At 53.0% G+C, this 16,236-nt stretch overlaps 1 protein-coding gene across 1 annotated transcript in view; it reads right to left on the reverse strand.

The window, feature by feature from the left end:
- Gli2 (GLI family zinc finger 2) overlaps positions 1-16,236 on the reverse strand; it is a 244,871-nt gene that overhangs the window by 183,461 nt on the left and 45,174 nt on the right. The window contains exon 2 of the mRNA XM_052736727.1: positions 5,924-6,099. Coding sequence (XP_052592687.1) covers positions 5,924-6,068 — 145 coding nt within the window. The 5' untranslated portion in view covers positions 6,069-6,099. The remainder of the gene's footprint in view (positions 1-5,923; positions 6,100-16,236) is intronic.

Below are 16,236 nucleotides of genomic sequence, written 5' to 3' on the forward strand. Positions count from 1 at the left end.
ACACACACACACACACACACACACACACACTCCAAGCCAATCTGTCTCAAAGATGCTCTCCAAAAAGCCAACCAGGCCAGTGAACAAGATAAAGGGTAGTCAGTATGGGAAGGTGACACAGAATCTTCCAGAACATCAGAACATAGAGCCAGTCCGTGCCCAACCCTGGTAGACTGGCCTGGCCACAGGAAGCTAGCCTTCTCCTCTCAAGCCTCATGTAGTCCAGGTTGGCCTCCAGTTGGCTGTGATCTTGAACTTCCCACTGTCCTGACCACCTCTGGAGTGCCAGGATTACAGACATGGGCTACCATTCCGGATTTGTGCAGTGCTGGCCCTGGAACCCGAGACTTCCTACATGCAAAGCAAGCCCTCTACCGATCAGTTCCATCCCCAGCCCCTCCCCCCTCGGGGCAACCACACTGAGAAACTGGAAAGGTCTATTGGAAGAAATCATGACGCTCTGACCCCGAGCCCACTTTTTTAGGATGGTGCTCTCAGCTCAGGTGACCTTGGGACTGGCTGCACTATTCAGTGTACAGGGGCCATGACTGAGTCAGAGGACCTGCTTAGGGCAGCCCAGAAAATCGAGACAGGGCCTGTGTGTGCTTCTTACAGAAGCTGCTGGGCCTCCGTGGGTCCCGCAGGCAAGGGTGACCACTGGGAGGGACGCTTTCTAGGTCAGGCTGAGTCAGCAGACTCAGTCAAGAACTCCAACGAGAACATAATAGTGAACACAGGACAGACATCCTTCATGCCTCACAAGAACTGACCGTGCTCCTCTGCTAAGTGCACCCCAAGTCTAACTCGGATGGCATCCAACAGCACTGTGGAACACCTACCACTATCGCACCTATTTCACAGATGAGAAAACTGAGCTCAAGGGAATGTAGGATAGTCCAAGCAGTCTAGCTTCATGTACGAGCACTGCTACCAGTACCCTGTACTGCCATGAATGTCATGAAGCACCATGGGACAGGTGTGAACCATTAGCAGCTCCTCTAGGGGCAGCCATTGGCCCACACAAGGAAGGACACACACACACACACACACACACACACACACACACACACACACACACACCCAGGAAGCCAGGACATGAGAGTCTCAGACATTGAGAGTCTCAGGGCTGGGGTGTGACTCGGGGATATTAAGAAAGCTTAAAACAAGGGTTACACACTCAATGGGAGGGAGAAGGGAGGGGGAGAGAAACCGGGAAGAAGAGACAGGAAGGGGGGGTGAGGGGGGAGGGAGGGAGGGAGAGAGGAAGGGAGAGACAGGGAGGGGAGGGAAGGAGAGAGAGGGGAAATAAAACAGCCCGAGGGGCACAGACGAGGGCTGAGAGGGTGATGAAAGTGAGTGTATCAGAGTTCCCTAGAAGCTCTGCTTAAACTGGGCCCGCGGTGCTGGCCCCAGAGACCCCCAGTTTTGTAGGTCTGGGGTGGGACCCAAGAATTAGCGCTTCTGAGGTCTTGGGAACAGCTCAGTGTAGACTGAGAACTTAGCAAGCAAGAGGCTAGCAGTCCCTGAACCGATGGAAAAGGGGGAAAGGCTTCTAATTCCTATGGGGTGCTGATGCTGTGGGACAGGAGGGGCCGCAATGGCGAGCTGCCTGGGTTTGTCACTGTCCTTAGCCCTCGGGTTCCTGAAACTGGACGGGGAGCTTGATTTCAGTACATGAGGTCAGGCTCCAGCTCCCAGCTTCAAGGCTGTCCCCAAGGTTTCTAGAAGGGTCCAGTCCCTGTGGAAGCACTCAAAGCAGTTCAGAAATATTTTTGGAAAAGAATCCGTGGCGGACGAGGAAAATACGACAGCATTTGGACAGACTCGGTGGAAAGCAACGAGAAACATCTGACTTAAATTGCTTTGCAAATTACACCATTTTAAAAATTAGAGGGTGGGGGGGACCCTGGGCCAAAATGTATTTTTAAAGATTTATGGCCTCTAGAGTGTTAGCTCAACAGCTGAAGAGGCTGTGGAAGAGCCACCCAGCGTGGCTCCTGCTCAGGCTCCTGGGAAGTCTCCCGCCCATCCTGAAGCGGGCCTTTCCCAGCCTGACTGCAGTACAGCTTGCCTGACTGGCCTGCCAGGCCCTGCTCTGCCTCCAAAAAGCTGTGCGCCTGTGTGTGTGTGTGTGTGTGTGTGTGTGTGTGTGTGTGTGTGTGTCTGTCTGCCTGTCTCTGTCTCTGTGTGTGTTTCCGAGCATGCGCGCACCGCACACAGGCCACAGAAGTCAAAGGTCAATTTCAGGCGCCATTCCCAGGTGCTTTCCATGTGTTTTTCTGTGATACGTGGTCTCTCATTCACCTGGAACTCACTGAAGAGACTAGGCTGGCTGACTGTCAAGCTCCAGGGACCCCCGTCCCCATCTCTAGCTATGGGATTACAAGGATGCACCATGACTCCAGGCTTTTTCACGTGGGTTCTGGGGATGGAAGCCATATTTTCAGGCTTGTGCATTTACTGAGCCATTTCCCTAGCCCTGAGAGGTGCTTCTGACCCACACTTCAGGAACTCCCGCCCTCAGCCTGCAGACTCCTTTAGAAGTTGAACAAAAGAGGACACTGGATCCAGGGACTCCACCAATGTGCTATGGCACACCCCGTACATCAACTCTCTGTAAGAAATTAAGAGCTGCCAGTTCTGGGGCAGAGGAGGCCACTGAGGCATGATGACACACAGGAGGCCTTTCTAAGGCTGACACCCAGATATAGTGGGGACAAAATGACAGCTCCAGTCATACCCTCACAGTCTAAAGTAATGATGTAAAAGCAGGCAGAGTTCAGCTCTCTGTATCTGAGGGCTCCACACCTTGCAGATATAATGTACTGAAGATATTGAGAATATTTGGAGAACACACATTTTTTTCCTGATAATGACATTGAACCCAGAACCTTCCATGTGTGACACCCAGAATCCAAGATGCATCCAGCATCTCCATATAGTCTCTGAAAGGTTGCAGGACCAGGTCCTCCGGTTGTAACTGCCCATGTCTTGAGGCAGAACCCATCCACCCCAACCCTCCTCAGATGCGTATAAGGCAGGATATCCTAGACCCATGTACACCATCACTTCCTGCCAGATAGCTGCATACCCTGATGCAGGCCATGTGAACAAGGTCTCACGCTTTGAAGGTATAAGCAACTGTCTGGACAGCTCTGGGAATCAGCTCTGCCACAATCCTGCCCTATCTGTCTCACACCAGGATGTCTAGAAAGAACTCAGCAAAAGGGACCTTCAGGGACTGGTGCTGGGCTCTCTGGATACACAGTATGCACCTGCAGGCCTGTCCCCTGAAGCCCAGCATGCATGTGCAGCCACAGACACACACCTGCAGCCCCCACACACCATGAGGCAGACACCTGCAGCCCAGCATGCACCTGCAGCTCAGCATGCTCCTGTAGTAAGTCCTCAACAGTGACAACTGGGTCTGATGCCACAGGGGCTCTCTCCTCACATGTGGAGGCAGAGCAGGGCCCTGCAGTCTAGGACATACCTGTGGCCTCACATATACCTGCAGTTCATCTTGCACCTGAAGCCCTAAACACGTACACAGCCACATCTTCAGCCCAGCATAGACCTACAGCACCGGCCTGTGCCCTGTGTATTCTCACCACTGATACACACAGTAGCATATGGTTGCAAGCTGAGAGCCAAACTCCTCAGAGACTAAGCCAATGTGGCTGACTCCCGGCAGCCACCCTTTGTGGTCCCACTCCTTATCATACATTTCCCCCTATACCATTTGTGTTGAGGAGATCCTGACCACCCTCCTGCTGGGCCTCACACTGAAACTTGCACAAGAGGAACCTTCCTTGGTCCCTCTGCTCTGTCATAGAGAATTCAAGCAAGAGTGGGGTCTTGAAATTTCGAGTTCTAATTACATTTATTTATTGAGGGGGACACATGCATGCAATAGCGCGTGTGTGGGGGTCAGATGGCAACCTGCAGGAGCTGGTTCTCACCTCCCACCGTGTGGGTTCCTGGGGGTGGGATTTGGGTTGGCAGGGTTGGCAGCAAGCACCTTTACCCGAAGAGGCATCTTGCCAACCCGGTCTGGAAATCTTGAGGACTGCAGCTAACATCTGTGGGACCTCCTCATAACATAGAAAGCCAAGTCCCAGCAATGGCCTTTGGGTTTAACCACTGGGCTTCCTGGCCCCTCCCCCTTAACCCGCCTTCAGTAGAGACAGATCCCACTGTGTCCCCCATTCCCATACAGGCACAGCCACTCTTCCCAGATTCCAGGACACCCTTCCTTCCAGATAAGCTGCTTGGGGAGCAGGTATAGCATGCTTCAGTGGAGGCCACCCCAGCCTCTGCATGGCTCCTTAGTGCATGCACTGGACTGAGACATCCACTGGCCAACAAGCCACCTGCTTATGTGAACCAAGTGCACATAGGACCTCCTCAGCCAAGCTCCCCTAGGAAGGGCACTGAGGGGGCACAGAGCTGGCACAGTGTGGGGCTGTTGCTCCTCTGGAGTGGCCCTGCTCCGAGCTTTGCCCCCTGTCCCAGTAGAAAACCCCTCAAACATCTGCTGTCACTGTCCTCAACAGTGACAACTGGGTCTGATGCCACAGGGGCTCTCTCCTCACAATCATGTTCTAATTGCTGCCGAGGTCTGCTCTCTGTTGGTATGACGGGGTAGGGAATGGCTCTGCTTGTTTGGGAGAGGAAGGCCAAGTCAGGGCGGATCCCTCGGGACAAGTGGGAGGGAAGCTAGCTCCTGGGAACTCTCCCAGCCTTCAAGAAGGGGGCGGGGAGAAAATCTAAGGGACTGTCACTGCTGGGGCAAGCCCTAACCCAGGAGAGGAAAGCAGCATGGCCAGGACTTCCGTCCACTGCATCATGTCCCATTCTTCCCTTCCATGATGGGTGACCCATCGGGCTGTGGCTCCTCCTTCCTGACCTAAGAGTCAAGCCTCCACACCAGGCCCACACACTCAGACCCTCTCCCCTGCTCAAGGTTGACCTCACCTCTCCCTCTCTGGCTCGATAATTTTCTTCCAACTTAGAATTGTGGGGAGGAGAAAAGAAAATGAATACCGTGACAACAACCTATGAGGTCCTACACTCTCTCCTTAGAGGCAGAACTCAAGGGTAGCTCTGAGCTTCTCTGAGTTCTGGCCCCTCCCACTACACCCAGCACAACCCAGGGACCACAGCTGCAGCATCAGCTCAGAGCTGGAGAGAAACAGACTCAGCCCTGCCCTAGAGCCAGGCCCCTCGGGTGCTTGACCCGGGCAAGAAAGCCTCAGGGCACAACTAAATGGGTTTGAATAAAAAGGGAGAGAAGAAAAATCTCGGCTTCTTCACTCTGAGGCAGAATAGTTGTGTGGCCTCCAGATGGTCAGCCCAGCGACAAGGGGAGGTCTCACCTTCCCGCCAAACTCCCCAACCAGGATGCTGGCACAGTCAGTGGAAACCAGAGAACATCTCTCTTAGGGACAGTGAAATGAGAGACCGCGGCTCGTGGAGTCCCTTCTGTTGTAATTAAGTTGGCCAGAAATCCACCTAAGATAGTAAATTCCATACCTGACCCTCTAATTACAGCCAGCAGGCATTGGCAGACAATTACTTTCTGAAATAGTCCTCAGCGGGCAAGAGTCAAGAAGCTCTCAGGATACATCTCCCGGGTGCCAACTAAACACACCCCAGGGTGGCCAGGCAGCTGCCTAGGATTGACTCTCCTCCCTTCCTCCTCTCCCTGCTCGGGCCCAGCCACCAGAGTCTGAGGCAGTCATCTCTCCAAAGAAAGCTGCAAGTGACCTTCTTGGGGACTGGGATTCCCGGGGCAGGGGCGCTGCCCTCCATAAACCCAGCATGCCTCCCAGATGACAGGGGCCAGCGCACTCATTAAATCCTAATGACCTCATGAAAAACACCCCTGCTGCTCTGCAAGCGTGCAAAACAGAAAGTGTACCTCCTTGGGCAGCTACAGCTGCCGCTGCTGCGGCCACCGCCAGAGGACAAGCCTTTTTCCCTGGATCCAGGAAGCTGCCGTCCTCCAAGAGGCCGCTCTTGGCTTCTTTCTTCTCCACTGCAGGGGCTGGGACAGATGTCTCCATCTCAGCGGCTCATACTCTTGGGTGGTAGACCCTGGAGGAAATGACAAAGACGTTCAGCCACAACATCGCACCCAAACCCAGTCCAGGAAATGCCAATCCGGATTCGCACCACACGGGCCTAGAGCAGCCAAGTTCACACCCAGGATCCTCACACCAGGAGGAAGGACTTAGTTAATTTTTGACATGTTCCTCCCGAGAATTGAGTGGTCTGCTTGCTGAATGGCCACAGGGACAACAGCAGAGCATTTTCTTTTTTCTATTTTTTAACCTGGAAGACGTTCTTAATGATGAGAGCAGCCAGGACCAGAGAACCTCCTGACCTGGAAGCCAGAACAGAGAGCCTGAAGTCTAGGAAGAAACAGAATTACAACCCTCTCTAAGAAAGGCCCCGATCTCCTGCTCTCTCTCCCTCCCTCCTTCATGGTTGATTCGTTTGGATGTCCAGTCAACACTCATCACTAATTGTCATCATCTATGGATGGAACGTGTTCTCATTCTCTCTCCCACTCTGCCTCCCCTCTCTCTATAAGACGGCGGTTCTCAACCTGTGGGGTCTTCACACTTTCGGGGAGGTCAAACAACCCTGTCACAGGGTCACCTAAGAACATCAGAAAACACGGATGTTCACATTACGAATCATAACCGCCAAACTACAGTTATAAAGTAGCAGCGAAATAACTTCGTGGCTGGGGGTCACCACAACACAAGGAACTGTATTGAAGGGTCTCAGCACTAGAGAGGCTGAGAACCACTGCCATAAGGGCTCGAGTAGCCCAGGGTGGCCTAAAGCTCACTATGTATCCAACCATGACCTTGATCTTCCTGCTTCCTCCACGCTGGGATTACAGGTGTGGAGTACCAGGCCCGGCTTAAGCCATCTTTAAAAACCCTTGCTCTGGAGCCAGTGGTCCGGCTCAGCAGGTAAGGCTGCCTTGCTGCACAAGCCTGAAAAGCTGAGTTTGATCGCAGGAACCCGTATGAAGGTGGGAGGAAAGAACCGACTCCATGACGTTCTGACAGTGTGTGCATGCCAGTGCATCCGAGGCACATGCACACAATAACATGCATGCCACTGCATGCAAGCCACATGCATACAATAACACATGCATGCCACTGCATTCGAGCCACACGCACATAATAACAGTAAATAAAAGATTAAAATCTGTTACTGTGGCTTTCTACTGTCAGAACAGTTAGCAGCCACAAGCCGGAACCTCTTATCTTTTTTCACACTGGCCCTTGGCCTGGCCACAAGCACCACCAAATCAAGCCACCTGAACTGCTCTTAGGTCACCCCCCACACACACACACACTCACACTTCCCTCACTAGGGCTGTGATTGCCATTGCCGCACAGGAGCAAGCAGCCAGCAGAGCCTCTCCGGGATACACTTCTACTCTGCCTACAAAACCCCATTCAGATGCCCTCTCCCCCAGGAAGCCCCCTGCTCTGGACAGCCCATGGTCAGAGGCCTACATCAGTCAGGCTATGAGTCTACCTGACACCCCATACAACCATGCTCTCATAGACATGCCCACGGTGCTTGTAGATCCCATCAGGCTATCAGTCAAGGTTAACCAGCAGAGCTGGGAATGGCAGCACACACCCTTAGTCCCAGCCCTCAAGAGGGAGAAGCAGGCAGGTCTCTGTGAATCTGAGGCCAGCCTGGTCTAATAGTGAGTCATAGGACAGCTGGGGCTACACAGAGATACATCATCATCATCATCATCATCATCATCATCATCATCACTATCATCACTGTCATAAGAAGAAGAAGAAAACAGTATGCTCCCTCTCCCTGAGCCTGGAGCTTGATCACATTCCCACATTCTTCTAGTCTCCTGTTGGATTCACTAATATTTTTAATTATTTGTATGCACGTGTGTCTGTGCAGGTGTCCTTAGAGGCCAGAGGCATAAGAAGATGCCTTGGAGCTTACAGGCTGCCTGGTGTGGGTGCTGAGAACTGAACTCAGATCCTCTGGAACAGCAGCAAACATTCTTAAACCACTGAATCCCCTCCAGCTCCTCCTGCCGAGTTCTGGACCACTAAGATTTAAACCTCAAAGCCAGTGGTTCTCAGTCTTCCTAATGCTGTGACCCTTTAATACAGTTCCTCATGTTGTGGTGACTCCCCACCATAAAATCATTTTCATTGCTACTTCATAACTGGAATTTTGCCTATGTTATGCATCGTAATGTAACTGTTTTCTGGTGGTCTTCGGTGACCCCTGTGAAAGAGTCATTCCACCCCCAAAGGGTTGAGAGCCGCTGCTTAAGCAACGGGAGAGACTTGGCTCCCTGTGCGTACCTCATCTTCCCTGCTAGAGGACCAGGTCCTGCTGACGTGGGCCTGGAGGGTAGGGAGGTGGGAGTGGAAAGAGCAGTGAGAAATGAACCTCTTCTGTTCCCTTACTCCCTGGGGTCCTGCTGACGTGGGCCTGGAGGGTAGGGAGGTGGGAGTGGAAAGAGCAGTGAGAAATGAACCTCTTCTCTTCCCTTACTCCCCGGTCTCTGGTGTTCTGTGTTAGGAACACAGAAGACTCAGCAGTGACCACTCAGGCTTCTGTAGGAGATGAGCTGCCTAAGGCCACTTCCCACAGAAGCGGCAGAGCGTGCCCCAGTCTGGTGCTCTGCTGACCTAGAAGCCCTCGGGAGACAGTCACCCCAAGAAAAGGCCCATGAGGGTATGAGCACAGAAGGTCTGGAGCTTCGGCGCTTAGGCTGTGGCGGCAGATTCCGAGCAAAAGGAACAGCTACACACAGAGAAGCTCCTGGGATTCAGGTGTCCCAGGGAAGGGGGTGGGTGATGGAGAGACCAACCCAGGCAGGGCCCCACAGGCCCCTGCCTCTCCCAACAAGTCAACCCTCCCCTCCCCTTACCTCTGCCACAGGAGAGGAAGGCAGGGGACTGAGGCAAGAGTCTTCATAATTCAGAATTAGTGGGATTAGCTCAATTTCTGGGTAAACACCAGGTACCCTGGGTCCCAAGGAGAAACTTTCACTCCCCAGGGACACCCAGTCACCACTGCACCTGTGTCTCCCCAGACACCCCCCCACCCCCTCCACTGCCTCCTGGGAACGGCAGGGAGGGGTCTGTGCTGGGCTTCCCAGGCATGGTGGGGGGCTGGTGGTCTTTGTGGACTGATTCCCACAGCCTGCACAAAAGCTTCTTCACAGGAAGGGCTGAGAGCCACAGGACACCCCAGGGGAGGAGAGCCAACCCCCACTTTCTTTTACAGCTCTGGAAATGCAGACACATTCCACAGGAATCTGCTACACCAAGGGGAGCCTGGGCCTGGGTTGGGAAGGAGCCCCTTTCCATTAGAGATTGCACCCAGGTCACCGGACCTCTGCGGTTTCCACGGGATTTCCCTGTGGTCTCTCATCCATACCTATGACTGGAGAACCCACAAAACGTGCAAAGAAAACATAGTGCGTGTGTTTGTGTGTATTCACATGTGGGGGGGGGGGGTGCATGTGAAGGCCATATGTCACCATTGGGTGTTTTCTTCGATCACTCTGGTGTGTTGTTGATCATTTTGAGGCAGGGTCTCTCACTGAACCTGGTGAGTGAGCCCCAGGGACCCTCTCTCTGGTTTCAGATTACAGAGGTGGGCTGCTGAGCCTAGCGCTTTATAAGATGATGCTGGCAATCCAAACTCAGGTGCTTACCTTTGTGTGGCAAGCAGTTTATCAACTATACCATCTCCCCAGCTCCCCAACTTTTTTAAAAGTTTTGAGTATGGGACTTAGCAGAACATGCCTGTAAACCCAGGCATGGTCCAGGGCCTGGCAGTAAGAGGACCAAGTTTTCATGGCTAGCCTGGGACACACGCAAAGACCCTGCCTCAGAAAAACAGAACAAACAAGGAATCCCTTTAAGGGTTCTGCCCTGCAAGCAAGCACGGGACCTTGAGCAAGGTGCTCATCCGTCACAGTCAGTCTCCAAGTAATTTCTAAGCTACACTTAAAACAAGACTTCAAGAACTAAATATTTTATCAGGTCCAGAAAAAGTGGATCAGTGGGTAAAGGTTTTGCCATGAAGCCTGAGGACCTGAGTTCCATACCCAGGACCCACATGGCCAAAGGAGAGAACAGACGCCTTCGAGGCAATGGTGCCTCCCTTAGGAATGAATGGAGAGATGCCTCACAGTGGTTGTGGACCTGTTGCCAGCCTCCTCCATGTCATGGACTATCGGCTCGTCTCACCTTGGCAGCCCACTTGGAGAGTCATGAGGCCCCGCACCTCCACCCCAGCACTTGTGTGCAGTAAGAAAGCCCGAGGATCACCACGTCACAAGCATGGTGATCCTTTGGCCTTGCAGCTACTGCACTTGATCGTAACCAGGGTCTTTCAAGAGCCATGCTTTCCATTCCATCATTTACAGCATGCTGGTGAACGATAATTACCCCAGGTGCTAAGGGGACCGTGGCACAGGACAGGTTAAGGAGCCTCCCAGGACTGGCATGAGAATGAAGAACGGCCCTGGAGCCTGGGATCCTGGAGACCTCCCACCACCTGGCTGCTTTGAAGTCCCAAATTTGGTGAGTGAGTCACACAGGAGCACTTCCTGGGGTGAAATCAACCTCCAGGAGGGAGGCAGGACCTCACCTCCCAGCCAGCACAGCCACCACAGGCCCTGGCTAACCACATCACTTCTGATCTCACCCAGGCAGCATGCATGCCCAGACAGACTCACATGCATGAAGAACATGGGAATGCATGCACACAGGTAATCACACAACACATGCACTATTTAGGTGCAAAGATGTTTGCTGAGCACAGGCATACAACCATGCATGCATGCATATGTACATACATGCACATGCACTCATAGTTTCCTTTAACACTAGCAGTATAAATGCATATGCCCATCACATATATGTTGTCACAAGGAGTTACATGCACATGTGCTCATACACACACACACACACACACACACACACACACACACACATGTGCAAAGACACAGACAGATCCATACAGGCACAAATACACACAAGAGCTGATGAATACCCACCCTGCCTTGATGGCAGACATTTTTTTTAGCATGTATTTATTTAGTGTTATGTGCACACACATGCCCACATGTGGAGACCAGAAGAAAACTTACAGGGTCATTTCTCTCTGACCATGTGGGCTCCAGGAATCGAACTCAGGTCGTCTGGCTTGGTGGCAAGTGCCTTTACCCAATGAGCCATCTCACCAGCCAGACACCTTCTCTGTCTGTTTCCTTCCTTGAGACCCATGTAGCGCAGGTGGGCCAGGAACTCACGATGCAACCCTGGATGATCTTGAACTTCTGACCCTCCTTCCTCCACCTCCCAAGTGCACCATCATGTCTCGTTGGTGCAGTGCTGGGGCCTAGGGCTTTTTACATGCATGCCCAGCCGTACTTGTTTTTAATATGAAATGATATAAACCGTGAACACGGCCGGGGTGCACGCGGGCTGGCAGCGCAGCCCAGTGAGCAGGTCAAAGACAACCACACAATGTCAGGGGTGGCGGCATGAGAGCGTAACAGGGCTCTGGAGAAGGCAGACATCCCAAAAGCAAAAGTAGCCCTGTGGTACCCCGCCCTGGCCAGCCTGGCTGACGGACCCCTCAGCTCAAGCTTTACCCGGAAACCTGCAGGTTACAGAATGACACTGCATTACACCAAGCAAAAGTCTCCCCCCAGGGAATGCACCTGCCCCTTTCTAGCCCCTTGAATTCCTTTCTCCAAGTACAAAAGCTCCTGGATTTGCAAGCCCCTGGGCTAGTGAGCTGGTGTTAGGAAAAGTGGTAATTAACCCTACTTCACCGACTGGCTGGGCAGGGGTTGGGCCCCAAGGGCCCAATGAGAAGCATGAACCTTCCTCGTCAGATGAGTATCAGAACCACTTCCTTCTTTCTGGAGGCTGTGGGTAGGACTTCTGGCTTAGACTTGAGAAAGCATCCCAACCCCCACTGTTTCTACTCAGGTCTATTCCCCAGAACACAGGCTGATTCCACTTCAGGGCGTTGGCATTCCTGTGCTTCCTTTATGTTGATCATTCACCCTCTCTGTTCTACTAATATCATGGACTTCAAGACCTCGAATCCTACACTAAGGGTAGCTAATCCACAGTCCCACATGGAACCCGGGATAGCAGGTAACACCATTGCGGGACGAACACTGACTGTGGACACCAGAGATGGAGCATCCATTTGGACAAAAGCCAATCTCACTCAGTTTCCCCATCTGCAAAATAGGGGCGAAGGGCCTTCCTCTAAAGGTGGGCAAGTACGGTCCCCATGGGAACAGGAGAGGGATCTATCCAAGCCTGGAAGATAGCAGAGCTCCATCATGGCCCTTTCTGGTGATGGTGCACCCTCAGTCTCCCAGCTAGATGCTGAGAGCACAGCGCAGCTGTGTAGAACTTGCTAGATCCCGACTTCTCACCCCACCGTTCCTCCTCGGGGACTTGGTGCCCAGAGGGCCACAGTCTCTCCATGGCATCCCTTCCAGCAGAGGACTGGACCACACTCTGAGGCCACATCTGCAGGCAAACAAGCGTGCACTGTGTGGCCCGCCTGCCAGACCCAGCCCAGCGTCGGGCTTACGGCAGTGCTGTGTATTTCTGAAGCTGGAAGGGAAAACAAGGCTGGCCTCTGCCCTGGGGAGAGAAAACAGACTGCTTAGGACAGTCCTCAGCAGGGGAGCAGGCTGCAAAGATGCCAGGGACAGACAGGGCTCCTTCAGCGGAGGACAAGCTATGCAGCAAGGACCGAAGGCCATCAGAGCGCATCACAGCATGCTCTGAGAACACCGCGTCCCTTGGTTGGCACCAAGGCCCCGCTTCCGGGCCTGGACCACTGCCCACACCACCCTAAGCTTGAGCTCATCACCCTTCTACCCAACAGCCATGCTGTTTGTTCCTCTCCCCAACCGGGATGCTAAACGCCCAGTGGGCTAGGGTAGGCTGGGGTGTCTGACTTGTTCCTATGACCCCTAGGATGATGCATCTGTTACCCTTTCTGTACACCCGGCACAGGCTGTCGTCAGCCTTGGACGGCTGACATAGGGTCTAACTGGACACAGCGATGCTCTCGGGGCACTCAGCAGGCACCCTTTGCTCCTCCTAGCATCACCTCAGGGCTTAGTTCCTACAACCACAGAGCTGCCAGCAGGTCTCGGCTTCTACGACCCACTGACCATTCTTTGAAGAGTGCTGGGTTAAGGGCAGCATCAGGATCGACTTACAATGTCTGCTATGGAAGATGCGGTAGTTAACTGGTAATGTCTGTCACGGGCAGCGCTACTGACACTAGATTAACAAGGGGGAAACCAGGTTAGGAAAGAATGCTTTCCTTCACTTAATCCTAACTGGAGAGCAAGGCTTCACTATGCATAGTCCCGAACACAGAAGCTGCATATCTGTGGAGCACCTGCTGTCCTGGGGCACACAGCAGTCCTCACAATGGATTAAAAAAAGTGACTATCAATTAGAAGACAAGGGGCTTGCTTGGCATGGTGGCATATGCCTTTAATCCCAGCACTTGGGAGGCAGAGGCAAGGGGTCAGCTACACAGTGAGTTCCAGGACAGATAGGGTTATGTAGAGAGACTCTATTTAAAAAAAAAAAAAAAAGACAAAGGGCTTTGCACCTTAAAAATGGTTTTCTCCAGGTGAAACGTGAAACTAAGGAATGGTATTCTAGAGTCAGGGGCAAGCAAGTGCCCCCCCCACACACACACACACTTAAGGAGCAAAACTCAAACCATAGCCTCTTAACAAAAGACCCAGGTCCTGATCCAAAGTGGGTGGAGATGGAAGGCTAGGGGGCTTGGGGAATATGCTCAGACCCAGGACAGGTCTGTCTTCTAACACTTTGGCTCAAGTGATCTCAGTGCTCAAAGGTTTCCCTGAGGGGACTGAACCATCCTGGCAGTAGTTCTGAGCTGGCTCCAGGGAGAGGACCTGCCTTTGTGACCAGCTGCCCTGTGCCTCCCAGGGTGCACAAAGAACCAGGCTTGGTTCCTGACTGCATCTCCTTCCTAAGGACTCACAACAGGCTTCTAACCAGGTTTACAGTAGCAGATGTGAACTCCTTCCTGCAGAAATCCAATTTCAAAAAAAAACTAGTTTGCTATCCTGTTATCCCCTAACAATGATGCCACTGTTGGACCGGTAAGAGAGTTTCGTCTAGCATCTCAGCAGTACAGGACATAGACTTGACAGCTAAGTAACATTTGAGGCTGCCTGGGATGGAGCCATCCCTAGGCCCAATTCCTCTTGGCCTCCAACACCACAAGTCAGGTATGGGCAATGGCCTTCAATCTTACCTAGCCCCTCCCCCAGTGGCTTAATGCAAAAGGAATGATCACAGAGCTTCTCATCTGATTTACAACAGCACAGCCAGTTGTCGGCCACATCGTCTCAGCCCAGACTGGCAGAGCGAGTGCCACTCCCAACTCCTCGGCCCAGTGTGAGGCAGACTGGCTGGGCCCCAGGGAGCATTAGGTGGAAAAAGGAATTGAGCACACAGGGCAAGGCACAGACAGGATCCAAGCCACCGGAGTAGTGAACCAGCCACTGTATACGGAAGGGAGGGTCCCCACCAGCAAGTCTTCCAGGCCTGAGGTCACAGGCAGGGAGCAGGGCAGGGCTGGGAGAGTACTGACTGCAGGTGTAGGGTGGGGCTCTGCCCCCTCAAGGTGAGAGAGACCCAAGCTCAGCCGGTGTGTGGCCCTGGCATCTCCAGGATCGGCTGCTGCTCTGACTTGCCAAGCTGGAGGCCTCCCCAGGCCCCACAGGCACCACCAGTGTGTGCCTCTGCGCGGGGATTGCCTCCACCACGCTTAGCACTCTGGTCTCCTTGAGTGTTCCAGCAACTGTCAGGCAGCCCTATCCTGCCAAGTAGAACATCTTTTTTATTATAATGACGCCAGCAGGATCTGATTGGCCGGGATCTCCCTCCATGAGGCAGGACCCACGAGTCCAAGGCCAGCTTGCTAGGCAGTCCCAGGTGAGCCTGGGCCCTGCCCAATCTGGACCTCCCAGCCCATGGTCCTCCCCCCATGCTCAACCTCCCTCTCAGCATCCACAGGTCACATTCCAAGCCAGCTATTCAAGAACTGGAGCCTGGAGCCCTGATGTCTGCTTCAGTCCATGGCTCGGCTGCAGCCCGGCACCCACCTGCCCAACAGAGCAAGGAAAGACAGCTCTCTCTGCTTCAAGACTCAGAATGACACAAGATTCTGGGGGTCCTACTGTGCAGCACCTGCAGCTGTACCGGGGTGCCCCAGCCTGAGTCGGGGAAGGCAAAGAATGGCAGACCAATATTGGTTCCTAAGGGAGAGAGGCTGGAGGCTAGGTGGAGGAGACTTGGGAGGAAAGAACCCTCCCTGAACAATGTCAGAATGAGCAGGTCAGGCGGAGCAGCGCATGACATCTCCAGGCCCCGCCTGTCTAGCCTCTGCACACACACCTCTTCTAACAGTTAATAACAGGCCATACCACTTCCTACCCGGGCTGGAAGTTCTCACTGGATTCATGGTCAGTGCCTCTGGGTGCCTCATCCCCCGGGGCCTTAAATACCAGCCCCTGTCACACTACTTGGCACCAAGTTGGCATCTAATGAATGGATCACAAGTCAGGGTATCAGTGTGACACCCTAGTGGCAGAAACAGGGACTGAAAAAAAAGGTACATCAAGATTAGCATATGAAGACTGGTGGGGTGGCTCAGTGGGTAGAGGCACTTGCCACTAAGCCTGATGCCGACCTGAGTTTGATTCTTGAGACTCAGAGAGTAAAAAGAGGCAACAGACTCCTGAAAGTTATCTTCTGACTTCTACACACACACACACACACACACACACACACACACACACACACACACACTATACATGTAATAAGAAGATTAACATATAAAGGAAGATAGGAGGCAAGGAAAAACTGGGGTCCCTTCCATACCTGGGCTTCACACAACACATGGAGCATGCTTCAAGAAAAGACATTGCTAACGCCAGGCGGTGGTGGCGCACGACTTTAATCCCAGAACTCAGGAGGCAGAGGCAGGCGGATCTCTGTGATTTCGAGGCCAGCCGGATCTACAAAGCATGTTCCAGGTCAGCCAGGACTACATGGTGAGACCCTTGCTATACACATGTGGGCGAAGCAGGTGATACGAATGACCTGT

The sequence above is a fragment of the Peromyscus californicus genome, unplaced genomic scaffold (assembly GCF_007827085.1).
Source record: "Peromyscus californicus insignis strain IS unplaced genomic scaffold, ASM782708v3 Scaffold_14__1_contigs__length_90479793_seg_2, whole genome shotgun sequence".
NCBI lineage: Eukaryota > Metazoa > Chordata > Mammalia > Rodentia > Cricetidae > Peromyscus > Peromyscus californicus.